Below are 21,594 nucleotides of genomic sequence, written 5' to 3' on the forward strand. Positions count from 1 at the left end.
CCCTGCAGTTCTAGCTGACACTGAACACTGCTGAACTAAACCAAAACTAAACTGAACTAATCATTGCCAATCTATTTTACCCTAAAAGGCACCGAGCTGTCCTAATGTAACTGCCACATTTAATTTCCGTCTGCCAGGAGGTGGCAAGTGAAGATAGAATGATGAGAGCTGATTAGTGGGAAGTGAGCCAGTTTGACAAGGATAGATTCGAGTTTGGCTGTTCAGGAGTGCAAGGACATTGACATCTTTGGTAGAATTCAAGTCTGTGGGTGCGCTTGTACACATGCACTTACACAACAAGGTTCTGCATTTCAGTTATCTCAAACTGCTGGCTGTTTTTTCTTTTCCTTTATCTCTGTATTTCCCATTGATTTACTTCTACCCACCCACTTAAACACACCACAAACAAAAGCCTAATCTTCCTCTTTATTGCCTTTGATTAGTCGGGTAGAGTCAGGGCCTTCAGAGTGCCTCTGTCGTGGGTGTGTTGCACTCACACACACACACACGCACACACACACAGAGTTTCCATCACTTCAGAGGACATTACATTGACTTACATTCATTTCCTAGAGACTTATCCTAACCATAACCACTACTTGCCTTACCTTATCCCTTACGCTAATCTTAACATAACTCTAAACTAACCTTAACTTTAAACCAAGTCTTCGCCCTCAAATTAATGATTTACGTGAAAGGGACTTGCTTTTGTTCCCATAAGGGAGGCGAGTCCCCACAACAATGTGTAAACAGATTCACATCCCCACAACATGAGGAATACCCAGTACAGTGTAAACACACACACACCAACACCCCTTAGAGGTAAAGATGTGTGAACGTCCAGAGTTTGATGTCATTCTCCCCTGATGTGATTGGCCTCTTGATCAGACCTCATTTACCTACACATCCCTCTAATCAGTAAGGGCTTATCTGTCAATTAGTTTCAGTGACCTATACACAAGGTATCGAAGCTGCATGCTAACATTGTCAAAGACACAAACATTCAAGCATGCATTCATGCATGCACAGAGAGTTACAAGGGAATAACAAGTGAGCAATATTATTGGACCTGGAATGTTCTGGTTTTGTGGGATGTATACAGAGATATACACCTATACATACACATGCAGGTATTCATTTGGCTTCTTTCTTTCTCTGTCTCAGCAGCATTCAAATGTGAACCACTGGTTTGTGTTGCTGTTTTGTTTACTTTGTTACAGTGTTTTGGACAGAAAGCATTGGTCGTCATGTGTTGGTATCTTTTAGTGGTGGTTATGAGGAATGCTCAAACAGATATCCCTTTCTATTTGTTAGGTTTGACCAAGCTGATTTTCCAACATTAAAGTCACCATGTATAGGACTTGAACCTATATGACTTTGGTGCCCCCCAGTGGTAGTATCAAAAGAGATCTGACCCAGGGGCTCTGAGATTAAGTTTTACAAAAATCTATATGCTATTGTCATATATGACATTGAAAGAAAAATTCTACACATAGTGACTATATGTGCTTTTATTTAATACCCACTGATGATTTAGGTCAACCTTTTTCCTTAAAGGGCCCCTATCTTACCAACACTGACAACCCCTAGTTACATTCTTAGGAACTTTTTATACAGTTCACTATATTTCTATTATTATTTTCTAAGTTCATATAATAGGCTTCTTTTTGACACATTCAGTGTTCCCTCACACTTGGACATTGTTCCAGTAGCTCTTTGGTTGTTTTACTTTTGTAATGCAAGATGAGGCTGTTTAACTGGCTTGCTACACTAACTTAGCAGAGAGGGAAGGATCTGTGAATACAGCTTATGATCATGTCTACGCAACTTTATCCTTGCAAGATTTTATATATATATATATATATATATATATATAAGTAAAGATATCAACTTTAAAATAACAAAATGTATATGTTTTCTTCATAAAAATGAATTACATGCTGAGACATATTACCAAAAAACGTTTTCTTTCTCACACCCCATAAAATCAAGAGGGCCTTTCAACCCCATGTGAAGCTTTGAGTGACCCCTAATGGGGGTCAGGACCCTCAGCTAAGGAAACAGTGATTTAGGTTAATATACACAGAGCAAGTATTTTCAATTAACTGAGACCCAAACTGCCCTTTTCACACTGGCCTGAGTAAACAAACTGAATGCCTTAAGAATGATGCTGTATTTTCCTGAGTGTTCCTCTTTCTTGCCTCAACAGAAACTTAATCATCCTTTATTAAGCTGAATTAAACTTACTGTAACTTGCCAATCATGACATTACTTGGAAAACCGATAAAAGTTAATGACTCAGTAGGTGTCAGACTGAATGAAGTGAGGTGTTTGTAGTTTCAAATACGTGGGTGATGAGGTATAATCAACAAGGTGTTAATTACTAACACACCCACGCAAAAGCAAACCCTAAGTATGGTTATTGCTACACTTACATTCTTAATCTCTTTTTAATGACAAGTCACCCACACCCAGGGACACACATACACTAAACACATATGTACATGCACGTACACATCCACACACAAGCACGCAGAGACATTCTGATGCTCTCTAACTGGCCTTTATATTTGACTGCTTTGTTGTTTTGTTAAGTTATTGTCTAAGCTAGACAGAAACAAATTATTGTTTGTCCTCATAAATTCTGAAGTGGAAGAAATTACCTGCAGTATTGCAAGTGTTTGGTCTTAGAAATGGTGGGCTATTCTAAAATTACAGTAGAGGTATGAGAGATAGAGCTTGTTTTGAGATATTAAATGTGAGGATTTGTGTGTTTATCCCAGTTTACATGAATAGTTTAACTTTAAATTTAGATGACTCCTCATCTTACAAACCATACAGCTTAAAGTACATTGATACTAAAAGGAAATTCAATAATATACTGTGATCTAGACATAAAGTACATCTGTTCCACTGAAGTAAAAGAAAAGGAATTTGCAGAGGAAACACAATTCACAAGTTACATTAAAAGTAAACAGTAATGCACAAGACATATTAGCATTAGACATATAAGGAAGAATTGGCTTTGCTGTCATTATTGTACACGTGTGCCGGTCCCTGAGCATGCACATGCATTTTTTCCCATTATCCCATGGCTCATAAACCTGTGTTGTATTCCATCAAAAGGCAGTTCGTGCAACAAGCCCATACCCTAATTGGTGCTTGAGCTTTTAAATTGCCTGTGTTTGCTCACAGCCGAGCAGTCTCCCAAAATGGTCATCTGAAAAATGCCTGCTTTTAAAAAGAAAAATAAATGGATTGCATTTATATAGCGCCTTTCTAGTCTTATCAAGCACTCAAAGCGCTTTACAGTACATGCCAACACTCACCCATTTACCCACACATTCATACACTAATACACTGATGGCAGAGACTGCATGCAAGGTGCCAACCTGCTCATCAGGAGCAATACAGCGCTTCCTATCCAAAGCACCCCATAATTTTTCTATATTCACCCATTCACACACACACTCACACACCAATGGTGGGAGCAATCTGGGGAGCAATTTGGAGTTCAGTATCTTGCCCAAGGACACTTAGACATGCAGACTGGAGGAGCCAGGGATTGAACCATCGACTGTGAGCTACAGCTGCCCTCTCCCTCTCTCACTTCCTTACTCCATCTGAGACAAAACATTTTATGGGGCATAATTGATTCACATATTTACATAATACAAAAGTTAATCTCAACAAACTTTTTCAACTTTTAAGGAATCTGGTGCATACAAAACTCCTAACACCTCATTTTTAACATTTTCCAAAAAAGAAGCTCCACAAGTGTAATCTGAAAAATATGGTGCCTTTTGGATGAATGGTGTATTGTTTTTGCCCAGAAAACACGTGTAGTTCTGCTTGCCTGGCCGTGAATCCCACTTGAAACTTCCATACTGTAACCATCTAATGATAAATATAGAACAAAATACAAGGAATTGAAAACATCTTCTCTTAAATTTATAGCAAGGAAATTTCACCTTGAGGCAAGAAGTTTGGGTGGATGGTGCCCTCGAAACTTTTTCATGGCTCACTCAAGAACACACAAAGACACAAGAGCATTAAACATTGTTACTTGTTGAAGCAGTTCTAGATACTGTACAATCCATCACACAATCAATAACAATTATACAAATGTCCAAATACAAAAACACAAAACAAAAATACAATGATCTCTCCAAAAATACAAGATAATTGTATTTTTGGAGAGAAAGCATGTTTTTCAGCCAGCCCTTTCCCTAAAGATTGCAAACACAAACCAGACAGCTTTACACCTCTACAGAGGCAAAGTTAACAACAGTCAGGTCCCTAAATGGACACAAACTGTCACACCTCCTGACAAACAAGTATGGCCATACGATGATCTTGGAGACTTCAAACAAGGACACCCTTCAAATTTAGCTTGTCTAGGTATCTCATGAGCCACACAGTTTCTAAGGCAGTAGGCCTCAGATATCTAGCTAGATATCTCTAGCCAACCCAAGAGGTAAGCAAACAACTGTCAGATAGAATCAAGTTCAAGAGTTCAACCAGCCGAGGAGTAGGATTTCTAATACCACAGTGTCACAGTGACATTACTATCACATTGAATTGAGAGCAAACACTGACCCCTTAATTCAAAAACATTTGTAACATATATAATATATACAAGAAGTACATCAAATGAACCACTATTTTAATCTCTCTCACAAAAAAACATATCTAACAATATCGCAATTATAATTTTGTTTATCCAAAGCGACACACAGGAGAGTTAATACAATGCAAGCAAGGATCTAGTCAGGAGAGAACAACGCGAGTAAGTGCCATAAAGTTAAGTTCAGGTCAGATAGGACATAGGTGCCATGAGGCAGTACATGAAGGCAATGCATATAGTGCATAAAAGTGGATTTTTTTTTTTTCCATTAGGTACAGAAGAGTTGGGTCTTAAGGGTCTTTAGCTTTTTCTTAAAGAATCAGAGGGACTCTGCGGATCAAATGGAGTTTGGTAACTCGTTCCAACACCGGTTAACTACAGAAGTGAAGAGTCTGGCTAGTGGCTTAGGGCCCTGTTGTAGTGGTGGTACCAGGCACCTTTCATTGGCAGAGTGAGCGGGAGGGAGTGTAGACCTGAATGAGGGAGTTCAGGTAGGCGGGAGCCGTTTTAGTTGCTGTTTGGTAAATCAGTGTCAGGGTTTTGAATTTGATGTGGACCGCAACTGGGAGCCAGTGGAGGGATATCAACAGCGGAGTGACATGTGCTGTTTTAGGCTGGTTGAAGACCAGATGCGCTGCCACGTTTTGGATTATCTGCAGAGGTTTGAATGTGCATGTTGGGAGACCCGCCAGCAAGGAGTTGCAGTAGTCAACGCATGATATTGCGTGAGCCTGTTCCAGGAGTTGTGCTGCATGCTCAGACAGGTGGAGTCTAATCTTCCTGATGTTGTACAGGGCAAATGGACATGACCGAGCAATCAAGGCCACGTGAACCTTAAACCTGCTTCTGCTTGAAGCTTAGTTCAATCTCTCTTTATAGGCTTTCAGTGAACAATCCCGCCCCTTTCATATTTTCACAACAAAGCAACAACAGAGGGTGCAACCTGCGTCAGCTGAGCCACCTATCGAAACTCAGAGGGTGAAACCAGGAAGCACACTGCCCCAGCGTAGCCTGACAACAGCCTTAATCTGAATCAAACTCAGAAACAAAGTGTCAAAAACACTTACCAACCAACTGCTATCTCCTTTGTTCTAGATCAGAACTTGCTCTGATCACTGAGATTGCTGTTTTTTTCTCGTTTCCGACCACAAGTCAATATTTCGTCTTTCAAACCATGCCCGTGATCGTACCCTAATGTCAACCATGGAATTATTATAGTAACCATGACGATGAAGTATTTATTTAAACCCAAACCATACCAAGGTTGAATTCCCGCACAACTTCAGTAGAGTTTATTACAGACACAATGTTTTGTTCAGGTATCAGATGCCTGCAGAAGGTCAATGGTAACCATACCATACCAAGGTTTTTAATAAAATCAGTGCTGCTAACAATTGTGCATTGGATACCACTTACTTTGAATAAAAATGTAACAAAAATGAATAACTAAGCTAACTGCATAAGTGCTGTGGAGGAAAGAACGTTTAAGTAGTATTTGAATGAAGAACATTATGTGCACTCTATTGTTACTGTGTGAATAAGGAGACTAGCCTTGATTCAGCTTCCTTGGTTTCTGTATCTTTCTCTGTTGTTATTGTTTTGGGATGTTTCATCAAACTTTATAACCTGGGCAGGGAAAAAAATCATTAAGGTCAACATACTATTATATATTAGCAATCATCACATTAATACAATGTAAACATTTCATTGTTCAGAACAGATCTTCCCCTTCCCCCTATTCACCTTCTGTGCTAGAAGGAACACCACCAACACCTCTTTGTAGTTGTAGCTGTGGCACTAATATTTATACTCCTGCTCGTGTATTCTGGCTGTGCTGTAGAAAAGCTAAAAAAGAAAAGTCTCCAAAAGGGAGATATCGGAATGTGGGAACGTATTAATGCTTTGTAGTTTTTTCCATGCTGCTACAGAGGAAGGAAATATTCTCTCAGTTCAGCTTTTTCATTCCCTCAGTCCCTTGTTTCATTATGAGGATCATGTGACCTCACCATTTATCTAGTTTATATGAGTATCAGTAATACGAATAAACACAAATCACAAATCATGAATGAAACATGAATTACATGAATAAATAAAATCTCTTTAGAATTGCCTTTTGTTTTTTTAATAATCAGCTGACAAACCAATTTCCTATCATCTGTCCATACAGGTAACTCACCTTCAGAGGAGTCAGAGGAGCGTGACAAGGAGCCCAGGACGCTGACCTATCCTGCATACATTGCCAGTCTGCTGGACACGGGTGCCAAGCGCATGGCGGCTGGCGTCCGCATGGACTGCTCCAGCCAGGGCCAGTGCCCTCGCTCCTGCCACCTCTGCCACATGAGCCCAAGGGCAGCACAAGGGCGGCAGCAGTCCGAGCCCGTCTTACTGCAGATCACCAAGGCAGCGCCCATCTATGAGTTGGTGTCTAACAATGAGACTTACCAGGTGTGTTTTTTTTTGTGTTTGTCCTTACAGTAACTATCTTGGACTGTCTACTGTCTGAAAGCACCAATTTCTAGCAGCACCCATTATGTCATTTTCTGTTACACCCTCAAAATTGGTGGCTGCATCTTCTCTCATCCTCCTAAACTGGATTATCTCACTTACCTCTACAGTGAATGATTAAAGGAACGATTTGCTGTCCAATGTCCTTGTCATCCTTTGTTCAGTAAAATCTAAGTTTTACTTTGATCTGGAGAAAGTAAACTTTTCCACCATTTTATCATCTAAACTAGATTAATGTGCAAGGACCACAGCTACTAATACAAAAAAAATGAACAGAGCACCTTATAGGGAAGTCTTTTTGCCTTACTCAGATTGGAGCATGCTGTGCCATAATCTGCCATACGGTGCTGTGACTTATTTGACTACATATTGACACTGAAGGTCGATACTGCTTCTACTCCTCCAGCAGGAGTAAAGGTCGATACGGTGCCATCCACCCTCAGGCTTCCAGATGGATACAGCTGCTGTTATTGACAAAGGCTATTTGGAGGTTGCCAGTACTTGTCTGTGAAGCTACTGATGAAGATACAATGTACATACAACATTTTGTATGAATGTAGATTTTAGCTTTTTGGCTTGCACTTGTCAGTATCATTATTGAATATAGGTACTACAGGTGTGCATCTGTATCTATTTCTGACAATTCAATACATCTAGATGAATAGTCAATGATCTGATACGAAAACAATACAGATGAATTGTTACTGGGTTAGTTTTGGGCCAGTTGCTAAGAAGGATGTTTTTTTGTTTTGTTTTGTTTTGTCTTTTACTAAAACACTGCTAACTGTGTCGCTAGGTATTGTTAACGTCAGTTTCCAGGTCAGAGTCATATATCTAAACATCCATCTAAATGTGATCTTTTAATAATGCTTTATAGGCTCATTTAATAATATTTTTAAAAAGCTCATAGCTTCAGTTTATTGCCTCTAATCAGAAAGAGTTTGGGGTCATGCTTTGACAGTAACGTTAGCTGCTAATGCTAGCAATACGCACGGCATGTTGACTGAATTCCAGCTGTTAGTTTTACTGTCGGGGCTTACGTCACGTGGTATAAGTAGCAAAGTTTGTGGTGCCACAGAAACATTTTATCATACTGTTGTGCAGTGTTGGAAAGTAAATAAGTACATTCACTCAAGTTTTTAGATATTGTACTTTACCTGACTATTTATTTTTATTTTTTATTTTAACTCCATATTTAGCTGCTGTACACATAGTTACTAGTTACTCCTCAGATTAGATTTCATATACAAAACACAAGATATGTTTATCACATATGATTCATTATTATAAATTAAACCTAAACAGTATATGAAGCAGTTAGCTGTACCTCAACCTACTACAGCAAAGTACAGCTTAGAATGATAATGATATTAATATTGTTCATAATGAGTAGGCTAATCTTACTTTTGATACTTAAGGTACATGACTTAAGTGAAAATTTGAATGCAGAACTTTAACTTGTAATTAAGTATTTTATAGTGTGGTATTGCTACTTTTACGTGAATCTTCCACCACTTCTGTTACAGGTTTTGAGTACTGCGAATTTAGAGGTGGCAGTGTAGAGGTTTCAGGCAAAGTTGGACAGTAGAAGGCTCAAAGTGGCTTTGATATTTGGGAATATAAGTACCTAGCAGGAGTCACAGACACACACATGATAGAGGCACGGGAGCAGGGAAGGGTTGTGAAAAAAATGTTTTTTGATAGCCTCTTTTTTTGATGGATTTTGCATATATTTTGTGGTTTTGTATCGATGTAGCCAAGTATCTGACTCTTGTATCGGTTCTTCTTTGAATCCCTAATAGTTATTGAGATGTCAGATTTCATGGCCTACAATTGCTCTCTGTGTGTAATTTGGAAGAAAAATGCCATGTAAACCCACATATGAATTAAAATTGGAAAACCTTGGAAAGACCATTTCTCATGTAAAAACATGTATTCCTATCAACTGTTTGAGTGTAACATTACATTTTGTGAAATCAAAATACTATACTCAGTACCAAGTAAGAACAAGGGAGATCACTTCAAAGAATCAATTTTAATATGAACATAATGACACAAAAGCTATAATGTATGACTGTAAAATGATATGAGAATACAGTACTGTTCACATACTGTATGTTCCAAAATTACATGTTCTTTGAATTTAGGCATTCACCTTTTTGTTTTTTGTCTGTCTGGTGCCTGTGTCCTTCTCTCTCCATAGGCTCTTCAGGAGGCGATGATGAGCATGCTATGGTGTTCAGGGAAGGGAGATGTTATCGATGATTGGTGTCGGTGTGATTCCAGTGCTTTTGGCACAGATGGACTGCCCACCTGCGCCCCGCTTCCTCAACCTATGTTAGTAACTCAGAATAATATTACCTTCTCCAAGCACATTACTCTGAGATGGGCTGTGGTAAGTACCATCCATCATTTTCCTGGCAGAGCTCTATCTCCTGCTGCAGTGCTCTCGTGTAATGTGCCATCAGGTTCCATGTGTACGCAGAATTTCTTTGCAACCGAACATTACAGCGGCCATTGATTTATCTCTCCTGTCCCGTTTGGATGTGCTAATCAATGAAATGATCTACTGTATTGATTGGTTGCCATGAAAACTCTGTACACATGGGTCTTGATGCCATACAGCTGCGGACAACCGCTCAAGAGTAAGTCAAGTTAGACATTAGGGATAAATGGCTATATTTCCTGTTGACAAGAGTGTTTGTGACATTGCAGAATGTGTTTTCATTGGGTTGCAGTTTTGTCGAACACAGGCTATAATGTCAGCAGCTGTCAATTACAGTAATGGGACCAGTTTGCTGACAGCATTTTTCACTCAGTGGTGTGATTTTGCATCTCTGTCACTCTGTTGCCAGGCTGAAACTTTCTTACACCTACGAGCCCAGCAGCTCATTGGTCATCATGGAGTGGAACCACACCGAGTCGCCAATCGGCGTACGGATCGTTGATTACCTCATCAGCCAGGAGAAGGTGACAGAGAGGACCGACCACTCCAAAGTTGAGACAGGTACCTCCATCCAGACCTGCCCACATCAAGAGTTTGGCCATTAACAATAAACAAGGCTCAACAGTTGGGAAATTGTGAAATAGGCTAGTGATGCCAGACAACCAGTAATGCCAGTTTTGGAGGTAAGACATGTAGAAAGTAAAGTATGATTTATAAAGATATGTATTCTGGAGTCCTCCGTTACACTTTTATAGATACAAAGCTTTACCATCCACTTGCTGGCACTCACAGTAACAAAGTGCAAAAAGATGTAAGTCTTTTGCATTAGTATCATTCAGTTCTTCCAGCCAGGCCCAAAACACAGCTCACTCCCCATGTTTCCAATGGTTACTGAACCGGCAAGAGGGGCTGTTGATGTTTTGTGTACCACTTTGAGATGGGTAATGAGTAAGTCACTTGGCCTCAGTTTGTATGAGCAGCTGTTGGCCAGTGTTCATTATTTGTGCTGGCTCAAACTATAAACCCGCCAATTTGTCAGCACCATGTGGCCACAAAAGCCTAATTTGTTTTATCTAGTGTACCACCTGGAGGGAGTCCTGGTCCAAAGGTGAAAAAGAAGGGATTTCGTCACACTGTAGGTCTACAGTTTACTCCAAGCATTTACTACATAGTATCAACTCCCTATTGTATATTGCTGTTATCATTGGAAAAGCTTGGAACTTTTACTTTTGTGAATTTCATGTTTGTAAGTGTCATCTAGTTTAGGAAAAGTTCTTCTTCAAAAAACGTAAAAGGCAATGAATAAACTCTAAATATTTAATGGTCAATCTAAAACAAGCACAATTTATTTAGTTGTACAAGCACTGATCATTTTATGTGTAATACTGCATTATCTTTTCAAACATTCATACTTTGATCAGGTTTACACGTCACTCCATTTTTTAGGACTATTTTAGTTGTAGTTTTTAAGGCCTCCACAAGATGGTGTACAGCAGTAACAATATTAGTTATGGAGTATTCATTTACAGTATTTAGTTTGCTGATTAGACTTAAATTTTTACTTTCCCCTGTGCTTATAAACAAAAGATTTTATTTCACAAAATGATTAGGCATGCCCATTGTAGTTATATGCACATTGCTATCAAATATACTCCTGTAGCCTAATTGTTAACATGATTTTCACAGAATATTAATCTGACATAGTGATTGACAACATATCCACAAATGTAATCAGAATCAACACGAAAGTGTTTAAAACCTTCCAGTAAAAGTTTTCTCCGGTGAAAATGGCCTTTTCCCAAGCAGCTTTTCTTAATTTGAGTGTTTTCAAAAAGGATTTTTTTCCACTGTTTAATCCATATGGATTCAGTGATTTTCTTATGAAGGTATGATTTGCCTCATGTTTTCACTCAAAGGAAGGAATCATATGAACAGCTACAGGAGCAGCAGGAGTGTGTGTATCCCTTTCATCCATAACAGAGAGCACTTCTTATTTGGCTGGACCTATATGAGTAGAAGCTGGCAAAACAGGGGCAGTTTATTTTAGCAATAATGACCCAATCCATAATGGAGACTGTTACAGTTCCCTGTGAGAACCAAAGTTTGTTGTAGCTTAATGAGACAATAAACTGTATTAGTCGGAACACTGAGGATCATTAATCAATGCGGTGAATTCAGAGGGGAGAGGAAAGCAGGAGAGCATTTTCTTTATTAGTACTATTATAGTGAATATGAGCTATAGGTTTAGCAGTAATGGTTTGTCATAGCTGTGAGGGATTTTATTTTCTACTAAAAAAGTTGGACCATGAGTTAACAATTATTTATGTACGTCAGTATTTCAAAGCTTCAGCTGCAGACTAAAAAATATTTCAAGACTTCATTTGCAAAAACACATATCTCAATTTTTATTAATTTTCATAAATCGTGTTTTTTAATGTGTATTCCAGGTGATATAAATCAAACTGCGGTTGGCTTGTTTTGATTAGGTAAAAATAGCTCAACAAAATACAGATATTTTTATACAGATAGTTTTGGGGTTTTTTTTTTTCAAATTTGAAGTTTTTTTGGGGGCAAGAGCAGATAACTCCAACAACACTAACAAATAATAACTGCACATTTCATGTTTCAGGGTCAAACAATGCCATATAATGGTTATAAGTGTCTTGTAAGTACAATATTTAACTTTCTTTAACATAAAACAAGTAGGACAAGTGTTGAAAATTTCAACAAAAACAGCCCTTTAATGGCAAATATTACACATTTATAAGATCATACCTTGGAAAATCCTGGCCAGACTAAAAAACCCCTGAGCATGAACATGTTAATGTTTTAACCTGCAGTGTCATTAAAGACCACAGTTGTCTTTTTTTTTTTTTAAGAGTTACCACAGTGGTGACCAGACAACTCATTGCAGAACTGACTCATTGAGCCTAAAGTCTGAAACAGTTTTTTTTATCCACAATCAATTCTTTGGGAACGATACTAAACGGGAAAAACATAACTATATTACAGTAATCACACAGTGTTTCAGAGTATTCAGTCTTTCACAGTTTTGAGTAGTTCACAGTATTCAGTGTTTCAAAGTTTGGTATTTCACAGTTTTTAGTATTTCAGTGTTTAACATTTCAGTACTATCTGGATCCAGTATAAGTTCTGTGTTATTTCACTTATATCTGCGCCCTGAAGAAGATAACAGCACTGGCTCATCCAATTTGTTCATCTTTAAAGATAACTTTAAGCCAAAGACCGTTCATCTCCAGGTGAACCATAGACTGTATAAGAAGATGGACGACACGTCTCCACTTCGTACCACTATGTAAAAATGAAGCCAAAATATCATGTTTTCGGGAGCTGCCATCTTGCTTTTGTGATGTCATTTGCAACCAAAGTCTGCACAGTAGAGTCAGGGGTCAGGATGACAGCTCATGGGACATGTCCTAATGGACAGTTTTGTGACAAAATGTACTATATTTGAGGTTCAGAATGTGCTATGCGTTAAGAATAACTAATCATAATATATCTCTTTATTTAGCACTCACTTATCTCTATAAGGAAAGACTAAAATATGCAGAGTCAATTTTAAAGTGTAAACTCTACACATTATACATTAAAGAAGGAGCATTACAAGCAGTACAATATATTTTTCAAAGATTAGTGATACAAAAGCATATAAACATGTTAAATCGTGATCACAGGGCATTCTCTTTGCTTCAAAGTATTTTAAAACATACTGCCAAGGTTAGCTCTCTTTGTCTGTTGGCTGTGGAGATGGATGTTTCTGGAACGTTGACGGAACACTGATGGAGAATTTAAAATATTTTATCGCCAGAGGGACAAAGCAGTAAAGACACCAACTATGGCTATCATTGGAATTGTGTTTTGATCATTCACACATTTAACAGACAAGTCTGAAGTATGCATGATGGATTGCCCCCTGAACAACCTAAATGCAGTGTGATGTGACATCAAATGCCAAACCCTATACGCTCCAATGACAGTGAAGTGTGTAAACTGAACATCCCCTACTGATAAAACATTAAAAGGGTCGCCACAAGTGTGATGCAGCTGTGGCAAAGGTATGATTGGAACATTTTTGTGCTACTACTCACCTTACGGAGCCCCGCCCATCTTTTCTCTTCCAGTTCGAACACAATTGTGTATTGACTTCTGTTTCAAACACCAGCGGAAAGAGTGTAAACTGCGATAAACAACAAAGCTAATTTGCAGTGAACAGCAAGAACCTTTGTTTCCATCTAAAGGGAGTTTGCAGTAAATTAGCTGACATGGATAACATGGTCAAAACATGGGAGCATACTTCTAAACTGTGGCGGTCAGACTGCGTAAATGTATTGCATCCTTCAAGGATCACCACAAGCGGCTGGCAGGATGACATGAGAAAGTGGCCAGAAATAACATAGGGATATATTTAATTATTTTGTGCTGTCCCTTGGAGTAGATGGTGCCACTATGAAAAATTACAAGAGCACTGAAGCCTACCAGTACCTTCACAGTGGTAAAGTGGCCGCTTATTACTCCACCAAGTAAAAGATCTTGTATTTCTGAAGGCTGATGTTCAGCCCAGTCAGTCCAGCGGTCTAGTACACTCGGTCTGGGTACTGTTGATAAGCCTGGGAGCAGTAGAGACAGCAGGGTGCTCCTGCATCACTGACCAGGGGAAGTCATGCAGTCACGCAGCTTCAATTTTGTGGAAGGTAAGAAAGTAGGATTTTTTTTTATCTATAATGATTGCCAAGCATATAGTACAAGAGCATAGTTCTCTATTTGAAAGTATAAACTCAAGTCACATTAGCTGATAATCTTTCATGATATACAATAATGTGGTTGAATTAGGTTAAAAAAATTATCAGCTGTTTCTTTGTCTTGTCTAATCATAAAATAGAATATTACAGGAAGACTGTTGACTCATGTGATGTAGCATATGAATTGTTTGCAGCTACTTCAATTTGAATAGCCTGTAACAACACTGAAACTGTGTGATAATGTACAATTTATGTACCATTTATACCATTTGTATTAAAAACATGTTTATATTAAAACAATAGAATAAAATTTAACTTGTGATGTGGCTAATGCTAACATGCTATTTGTGTATCACAGAACTGTGAGAATGAGAATCATGGAGAATATGTAAGTATCTAGTCAAATCTCATATTGGCAGACGGAGCAGATAAGTACATAGTATGGAGTCAAAGTAAGTGAGCTATGTCAAATCTTCTCTACATCAAATCATGACATATACAACATGAAAGGACTCCATCATAAAGTCTGCAATACACCATGTTTAGTAGTCACTAACTAAGCTGAAGCTGAACACTCAGCAAGCAACTATTAAATGTGATGGACTGCAATGCAGTCTTTGTGCATGGAGTCCTTTTATACCTGACATGCTTCATGCAACTCTTATTCCACCTGCAACACAGTTATTAAGAATGAGTTAAGATTTACTAAATCTTACATGATTAAAAAAAATGTAATTTCAGCTCTTGGACTCATACAGGATAATCTGTCATATTCAGTAATATCCATTGTTGCTTCAAATAAATGTCTTAATTTTATTTTTACTCCAGAATGCTGTGTCCCAGGGGCTCACTTGTATAGCGTGCACTGATGAGCAACGCTACTGGAATGCTGGAACCCAGAGGGACCTTGCCCCAAATCGTTTAGTGGACATTGGCTCTGCGCACCATAGAGCCACTGACCAATTTCAGCACCCAGAGGTAAGGTCACAATGTCCACCTCTGCCTCCCACCCCTGCACTTCATTCCCATGAGAAGTTGAGGGAGAGCCTGAGCCACCTGAGGCTGCCTGTAGGAAGCCTGCTTTACAAATGTTATAACACTCAGCCAAGAGAAAAGCCATCCCAGCCAGATTCCCTTCCTCATGGGAGCATGATGTTCCCACCACCTGTCAGAAGTGTCTGTTATTTTACAGTACCTTCATTGCGCTTGACCTGACCAAGTCTATAACACTGGAGCACATCACCAAAGAGCAGAATGCCTCACACATGTGGAATGATGCTCATACAATTCACATCACTGCTAGTTCTGCCAAGAGGGTTCCAGTTAGAGTCAGTCTTAAGACGTTCCTCCAAGAGCATCTCTACCCAAGGTTCCATGGGAATGCAGCTACACACTATGGGAAGGCGAGTGAGCTGGTGGCTTCCCAGTGGCTTGAAGGCTGTGGCTACTCTGTCAGTCGCAGAGGCACTGTGGTCAGTGCAGAAGAGCCATGGCTGTCGGCAAGCCCTGATGGAGTGTTGAACACTGAGGAACTGTTAAATATCAAGTGTCCAGTCTTGAGAAAATCCTTTGAGTTTCTGGAAGACCTCTTAAGCAGCAAGACTTCAGATGTGAGGATGGTGGAAGGGGCATTTGAACTCCAACCACATGGGCCATATGGCTACTACATGAGGGTGCAGCTGGGTGTGTTCTGCACAGGGCTGACTGCATCGAAACTGCTCATCTGGACTCCATCCCAGCAAGTCTTGATGAAATTGTGTCAAGGCTAAAGGCGTTCTATTTTAAATATATGCTGCCTCAAATTGCCAATAAATTTCAGGCAGGCAGGTTGTCACCGAGTGATAGGTACAAGCAGCTTTGTAAATGCTAGATCCAAACCTGCCGTTAATTTCTGCTCTCTAATTCACTCTCTGTCTTCCTAATGCAGGTACCAATGCAAGCCTCTAGGCCTTCTGCACCTCTGGAGAGTTGAAAAGAATTAACAGGTCTAAGCAATTTAACTAACAATTTCATCTTCATTTATGTGTGAATGCTCGTGTCATCAATTTAAAGAAAAATCAACACACACCAATGTCCTAGTTTGATGCTGGTAGTGGCAAAATAACAACAGGAAAGCAGAAAAAATAGCATCATAGAAAAAGATGTAATGCTCATGTCAATATTCCAGCCATGTTGTCTTTGACCACCACCGTGAGGTTGGTATTAGCATTACATCTTTCTCTTTTGCGCTGACCAGTATTTTCTCCTTTTCTTTGGTTATTTTACCACTACCAGCACCAAACTAGGACTATTGATTTTTACTGCAGCATTCACACATAAATGAAGATCAACTTAATGTCACCGCTGTTGTTTTTTAACCCCTTTTCTAATGCTCGACTTACATCACCTCGAGTAGTTATGTATTCCAAAAGGTAAAAAAACATTGTCATTGTTGAATGTTGTTGAATCTGGTATCTGTCTTTAATAAACATTACAATTTAAAATTTTAATGTTCATGTCTTTTGTAAATAACACATTTTAACATTTTACTGTATATGTCGTTTGTACATACCATAACAAGTAAACACATTTCACCTAGTTTAGTATTCTCAGCAAAACTGACTGCTCTGTTGACAACTCCAATCTATCTCACTCAGCATCTTCATGTATCATGTCACCTCGCAGGTTACACTGGGCAGCTCAAATTTTCAGAATTTTATCAATTTTTGGTGCAAGGTTGATTGGCACCACTGGTGAACTAATTCTGAAGTGCTTTAGTCTGCATATAATCCACTCCACATGAACTCTCACTGTAGCAATCCTCCTTGTGCTGGTGGTGTCTTCTTCAGAAAGCTGTACCCCTCGTTTATTAAAGGCAGGTATTGTGAGTTACACCCTCCTTTCACACAGCAGATCATGGATGGTGAAGCCTTGGTCAGCCAAGACCTCATCTCATGGATGCAGGTACTCCAGGAACCCTGAGTCGGATGTGATGAATTTGTCACTACTCTTATCTCCATAAACTGGGGAGATGAACATTATTAGGCCACAGGGTGCAATTGCCAGTCTTCTGGCCATAGTAGTGGCTAAAAGACTCTGCTCAGGAATCCAGATTTCTGGCCTTTTGGAGGGGGGGTCTTGGAGCAGTCTATGATGCATGTTGTGCCTCGGTAGTGTGCTTTAAAGCACTGGGGCATTGTAGCACGGATAGTTTCCCTCAGAAGCCAAGGAATGTGTTCCCTCATATTTTCTTCCATGAGGTCAATCCAGTAGCTCAATACTCAACTAACGACACTCTGAGACACACTAAATCTTTCAGCCAAGACATCCTGGATCAGATAAAGCCTCAACTTCATCAGAGACAACAGAAGCCGGTCTGTTGGGTCAAGCTGGAAGCTACCTTTGTAGAGAGGTATAAAGTGTTCAGCCACTGAATAAAAGACAAGCCATACTGACTTGTTGCTTCTGTAGCCCCTGAATATTTGAGGCTGTGGGGCATTTGCCCACTTTGCCCAGTCTGTAATCTTGGCTTATTCATTGTCACAGTCTCTTTAATTTTCTTTTATTTCTTATTTGTGAAATTGGAGAAAAGAAATGGAAATGGAAAGTGCACTGACAGTGGAACCGCTGTGCCAAAGTACAGTGACTTGAGGAGGACAGCTGAAACTTAAATGCAGGGGAGCATTTTGACGAGCAACCCTAAAATATCACTTTAATGGTAAATGTGACCTTTCAGTTTCCATTTTGGAATTTGGAAGATAATTTCTTCCTGTACCCTTTGAACAAATCATCTGTGTCAGCTCACTATTGCAGCTGTGTTCCATAGCCTAACAAAACAAATGTTTGTCCCATCCCCTAATCTGTGCTGTCAGAGTGATAAACAGAAGATGAAAACAGTGAATGCTCGAGTATCCAGCATGACTTTCTGTGGTTGGGACATTTTGGGGCTGTACTGTCAAGATATAGTGTTTACTTATACTTAAAGTTCAAACAAACTTCTTATCGGCCCACAAAGTCAATCTTTCAGCCATCAGAATAGTACTTTGGTACGACATCAAAGTTTTGAGTTTTTGGAAAGCGTTAATCATGATCAGACATGTTTAAAAAAAAACAAAAAAAAAAACCATAATTTCTTTGTGACGCAATAGGAACTGCAGCAATCTCAAGTACAGATGAAGTCATTACTGCTAAAATAACCTGCTGATGTCTCTTTGTTGTTATCAGTTAGTGGTTGATAGAGATAATGAGGGATATTCCAATCAGATAAACAGCCTTACAGCAAATGGTCTTGTTTCTAACAAGATATTGTAACTATCATGGAACTTATGGCAATGTTTTCAAGGAAATTAACATTTTTACTGGGCTAAAAACACAGAAATTGTGGCACAGGAAAATTCCACTCATGACTGGATTGTTACTGTCATGCTGTGCTTTTCCAGTTTACTGATTCTGTTGCACTGTGTAAATAAGACAATGCTTGCAATTTAGCCATCCTCATTAAACTAATGGAGATCACTTTCACAAAGAAATTTCTTTACTATCCCTTTGGTTCCTCTAGCTTGAGATCTTCCAGTCACCTCCATAGCTAATCACTAGCTCTTTCTCTGCCCTTAAAGGATGGCATAGATATTATGCTACAGTATGTTCTCATTGGAAAAACAGACTCCTGTCTATTCATTAGTTGCTTCAAAACAAACTCACAGACATTCTACTTGCCTGGAAGGTATAATCTGTCATTGCAAAATTGAGGCAGTGGATGAATTTATCAGACCTTCCTAGTTTGTTGCCTAAAGTCCCATTTTATTCACTCTGTGCCACAAGAAATGCATGACATTGCACAGTTAAAAAAGCTGAGTTTACAACTGAGATTAAAGATGCCTTTTATGTATATTGTGCACTTAACATCTGCCTCAGGATGTTGGCTTCTACTTTTCTACTGAATCTACTGACTCTTCAGCTGTAAAATTTAGAGAGTAAAAATCCCCAAACTTGGATTCATAAAAACCAAGCCAGAACCATTCAGTCTTTTGAGTTAAGTAGTGCTTACAAGCCAATCTCCTTTTACTTAAATGATTGAGCTGGCTATTACCTAGAGTTTTTCTCATTGTTAACAAATCTCATGTGCAGAGCCAAACCAACAATGAACTCATCCTACTTAGAAGCATGGTGCCTGTATCCAAAGCCTGGTATATCATACTCCTGGTGTCCAAAAACTTCTTGACCTTCTACTGAAGTTCTTTGAGAAATTTACAAAGTAGCACAAAGTCAATAAGTTGTAGCTAGCTTATTGTGGTAGTTAACAAAACCACGTTCCCACGCATGCGCAGTGGAATTTGCTATACAAGGAACTACTCCCTGGAGACTGAAAATGTGATTGCTGTTACTAGTCTTTGGAGCTGTTTCTAAACAAACTAACATGCCCAAACTCTTGGTAATGAAGGAACATGTCACCCAGTGCAATAGTATGGTCCACTGATGTGTTTCAATAGTTTTTGGACAACAGAGGAATACAATATATCAGGCTTTGGATACACATATAATACTTGTAAGTGGGATGAGTTCTTGATGGTTTGGATCTGCATATGACATTTGTTAACAATAATAAAAATATAGAAAATCGCCATCCTTATCCTTAACCTAAACATTTAAGTGCTGTTTTTCTCCAACAAAAAAGATCCACTTTAGTACACTATAAAACAGTGTTGTCATTCTCTACTAATTTTCAGTGCTGGACTATGCCTGGAGTATTTTTTGATGAAGTTAGTAATAATTCGTAAGAGATCAGCACAAAAGACAAAGACCTTTCTTGTACAGAACATTGATGTTGGCGGTGAGTCAAAGTCCAGCCTGCTCTGCAAGTAAGACCTCCACATCAGTTCAGGACTGTTTGAAGTGCAGGGCAGCTGTTTTGACTTTATGGACTCACAGAGATATTTGTTGTTATGCTGTTGGTTTTAGTGTAGAGAATTTCTTCATGTTTCTTAATTTTGGAAGAAGTTGAAATACATCAAAGCTTTTGGGTTGTTGATTCTTAGACATAAGGTCCCTTTTAGGCCACAAAAGTGTAGAACACGCTAACATGTTGTGCTTGTAGTGAGTGTTGAAACTATTGAACATACATATTGAAGTAAATCAGTTTGATGCATTATCCATTCCAAATATCAAGTTGTAATTGTATATGGTGATATGACGCAATATAAAATTACAACACTATATATCGATTTGTGTTTTAGGCACCCATGCCCAAAGCCTCCAAGCAGTTTCTTTGATATTCTTCGGCATACAGATACCAGTTCGGTATTTACAGGTGTATTGATGGCAAGAATGATTAGTACAGCCTTAAAGTTCCCTCCACTCAAAAATATGTTTTTCTTCTTGTTCCTACAGTTGGATGTTTGAGCTCTGCAGAATGATGTATGTGCAGAGTTTCACACTGGACAGCTGTTTTCACATTCATCTGCTTAAAGGGTAAAGTTTCTCTGTGCTCATTAAAAATAAAAATTTAAGGGTTGGGTCTATGAGTATGATTTGTGATATCACAATTAATAGTTTGGAAGCCATTCCCGGTCCAGTATGTAGCTTACACAAGACTTGTGTGGAAACTTGAAGCCTCCAGTGCACAAACACTGAATGGACTTCACAGTGAAGTAGGAGACATCTTGTGTCCAGCAGTTAAACTTTTGAAATTAACAATATTCAATCCAAAATCTACTCCAAAATCCACAATCTACATATTCATAGATTTTGGATTTTAATGAGGGGGAAGGAGGAGATGCCATTTTAAGGATTTTAATGTGTTAATTATACTTTTTTTGTGGAAAAAAACATATTAGATACACATTATTGTCCCAAACAGAGTATTTTGGAGGGGATCTTTAAGGTTGTAATGCTTCCATTTTGTTCCACTGGCAGTTAGCCTTGTAATATATAGTGCAAAAGTCAGCCAGAAGCAGTACCAGCGCAGATGGTTGCATACTTACTCAACTCAAAAAAGACACAATTGTATCGCTGCAAAAGAAAAGAGTGCATCCTCCCATGGGTTTTGGATGATGGAGAGTTAGATGTGACCCTATTTATGCAAATAAACTTTTGCTGTGGGCTATCCAAGCATTTCCACCCACTTTAAACGACACATTAAACCTTGAGACCAAAACACAAAACTTTCTCCTGAAGAGCCACGAGTGCTGCATCCAGAGAGAGCCAGATGCCCAAATATATTTGAACCCTTTCACCTCCCTTACACCCGCCAGTCACCCTGAAGATAACGTATAGGTCAG

The 21,594-nt window shown here is 38.9% G+C and overlaps 1 protein-coding gene across 4 annotated transcripts in view; it reads left to right on the plus strand.

Annotated features, from left to right (window-relative positions):
* astn1 (astrotactin 1) overlaps positions 1-21,594 on the plus strand; it is a 394,147-nt gene that overhangs the window by 333,083 nt on the left and 39,470 nt on the right. For 3 of the 4 annotated variants that reach the window (XM_067604965.1, XM_067604966.1, XM_067604967.1), the window contains 3 exons: positions 6,795-7,072; positions 9,336-9,469; positions 9,988-10,139. In XM_067604965.1, the coding sequence (XP_067461066.1) occupies positions 6,795-7,072; positions 9,336-9,469; positions 9,988-10,139 (564 nt within the window). Of the gene's footprint in view, positions 1-6,794; positions 7,073-9,335; positions 9,470-9,987; positions 10,140-10,655; positions 11,423-21,594 lie in introns of those variants that run through there. The other variant, XM_067604968.1, reaches the window with a different exon arrangement.

This window comes from Thunnus thynnus, chromosome 12, assembly GCF_963924715.1.
Source record: "Thunnus thynnus chromosome 12, fThuThy2.1, whole genome shotgun sequence".
In the NCBI taxonomy this organism is placed as follows: Eukaryota; Metazoa; Chordata; class Actinopteri; order Scombriformes; family Scombridae; genus Thunnus; species Thunnus thynnus.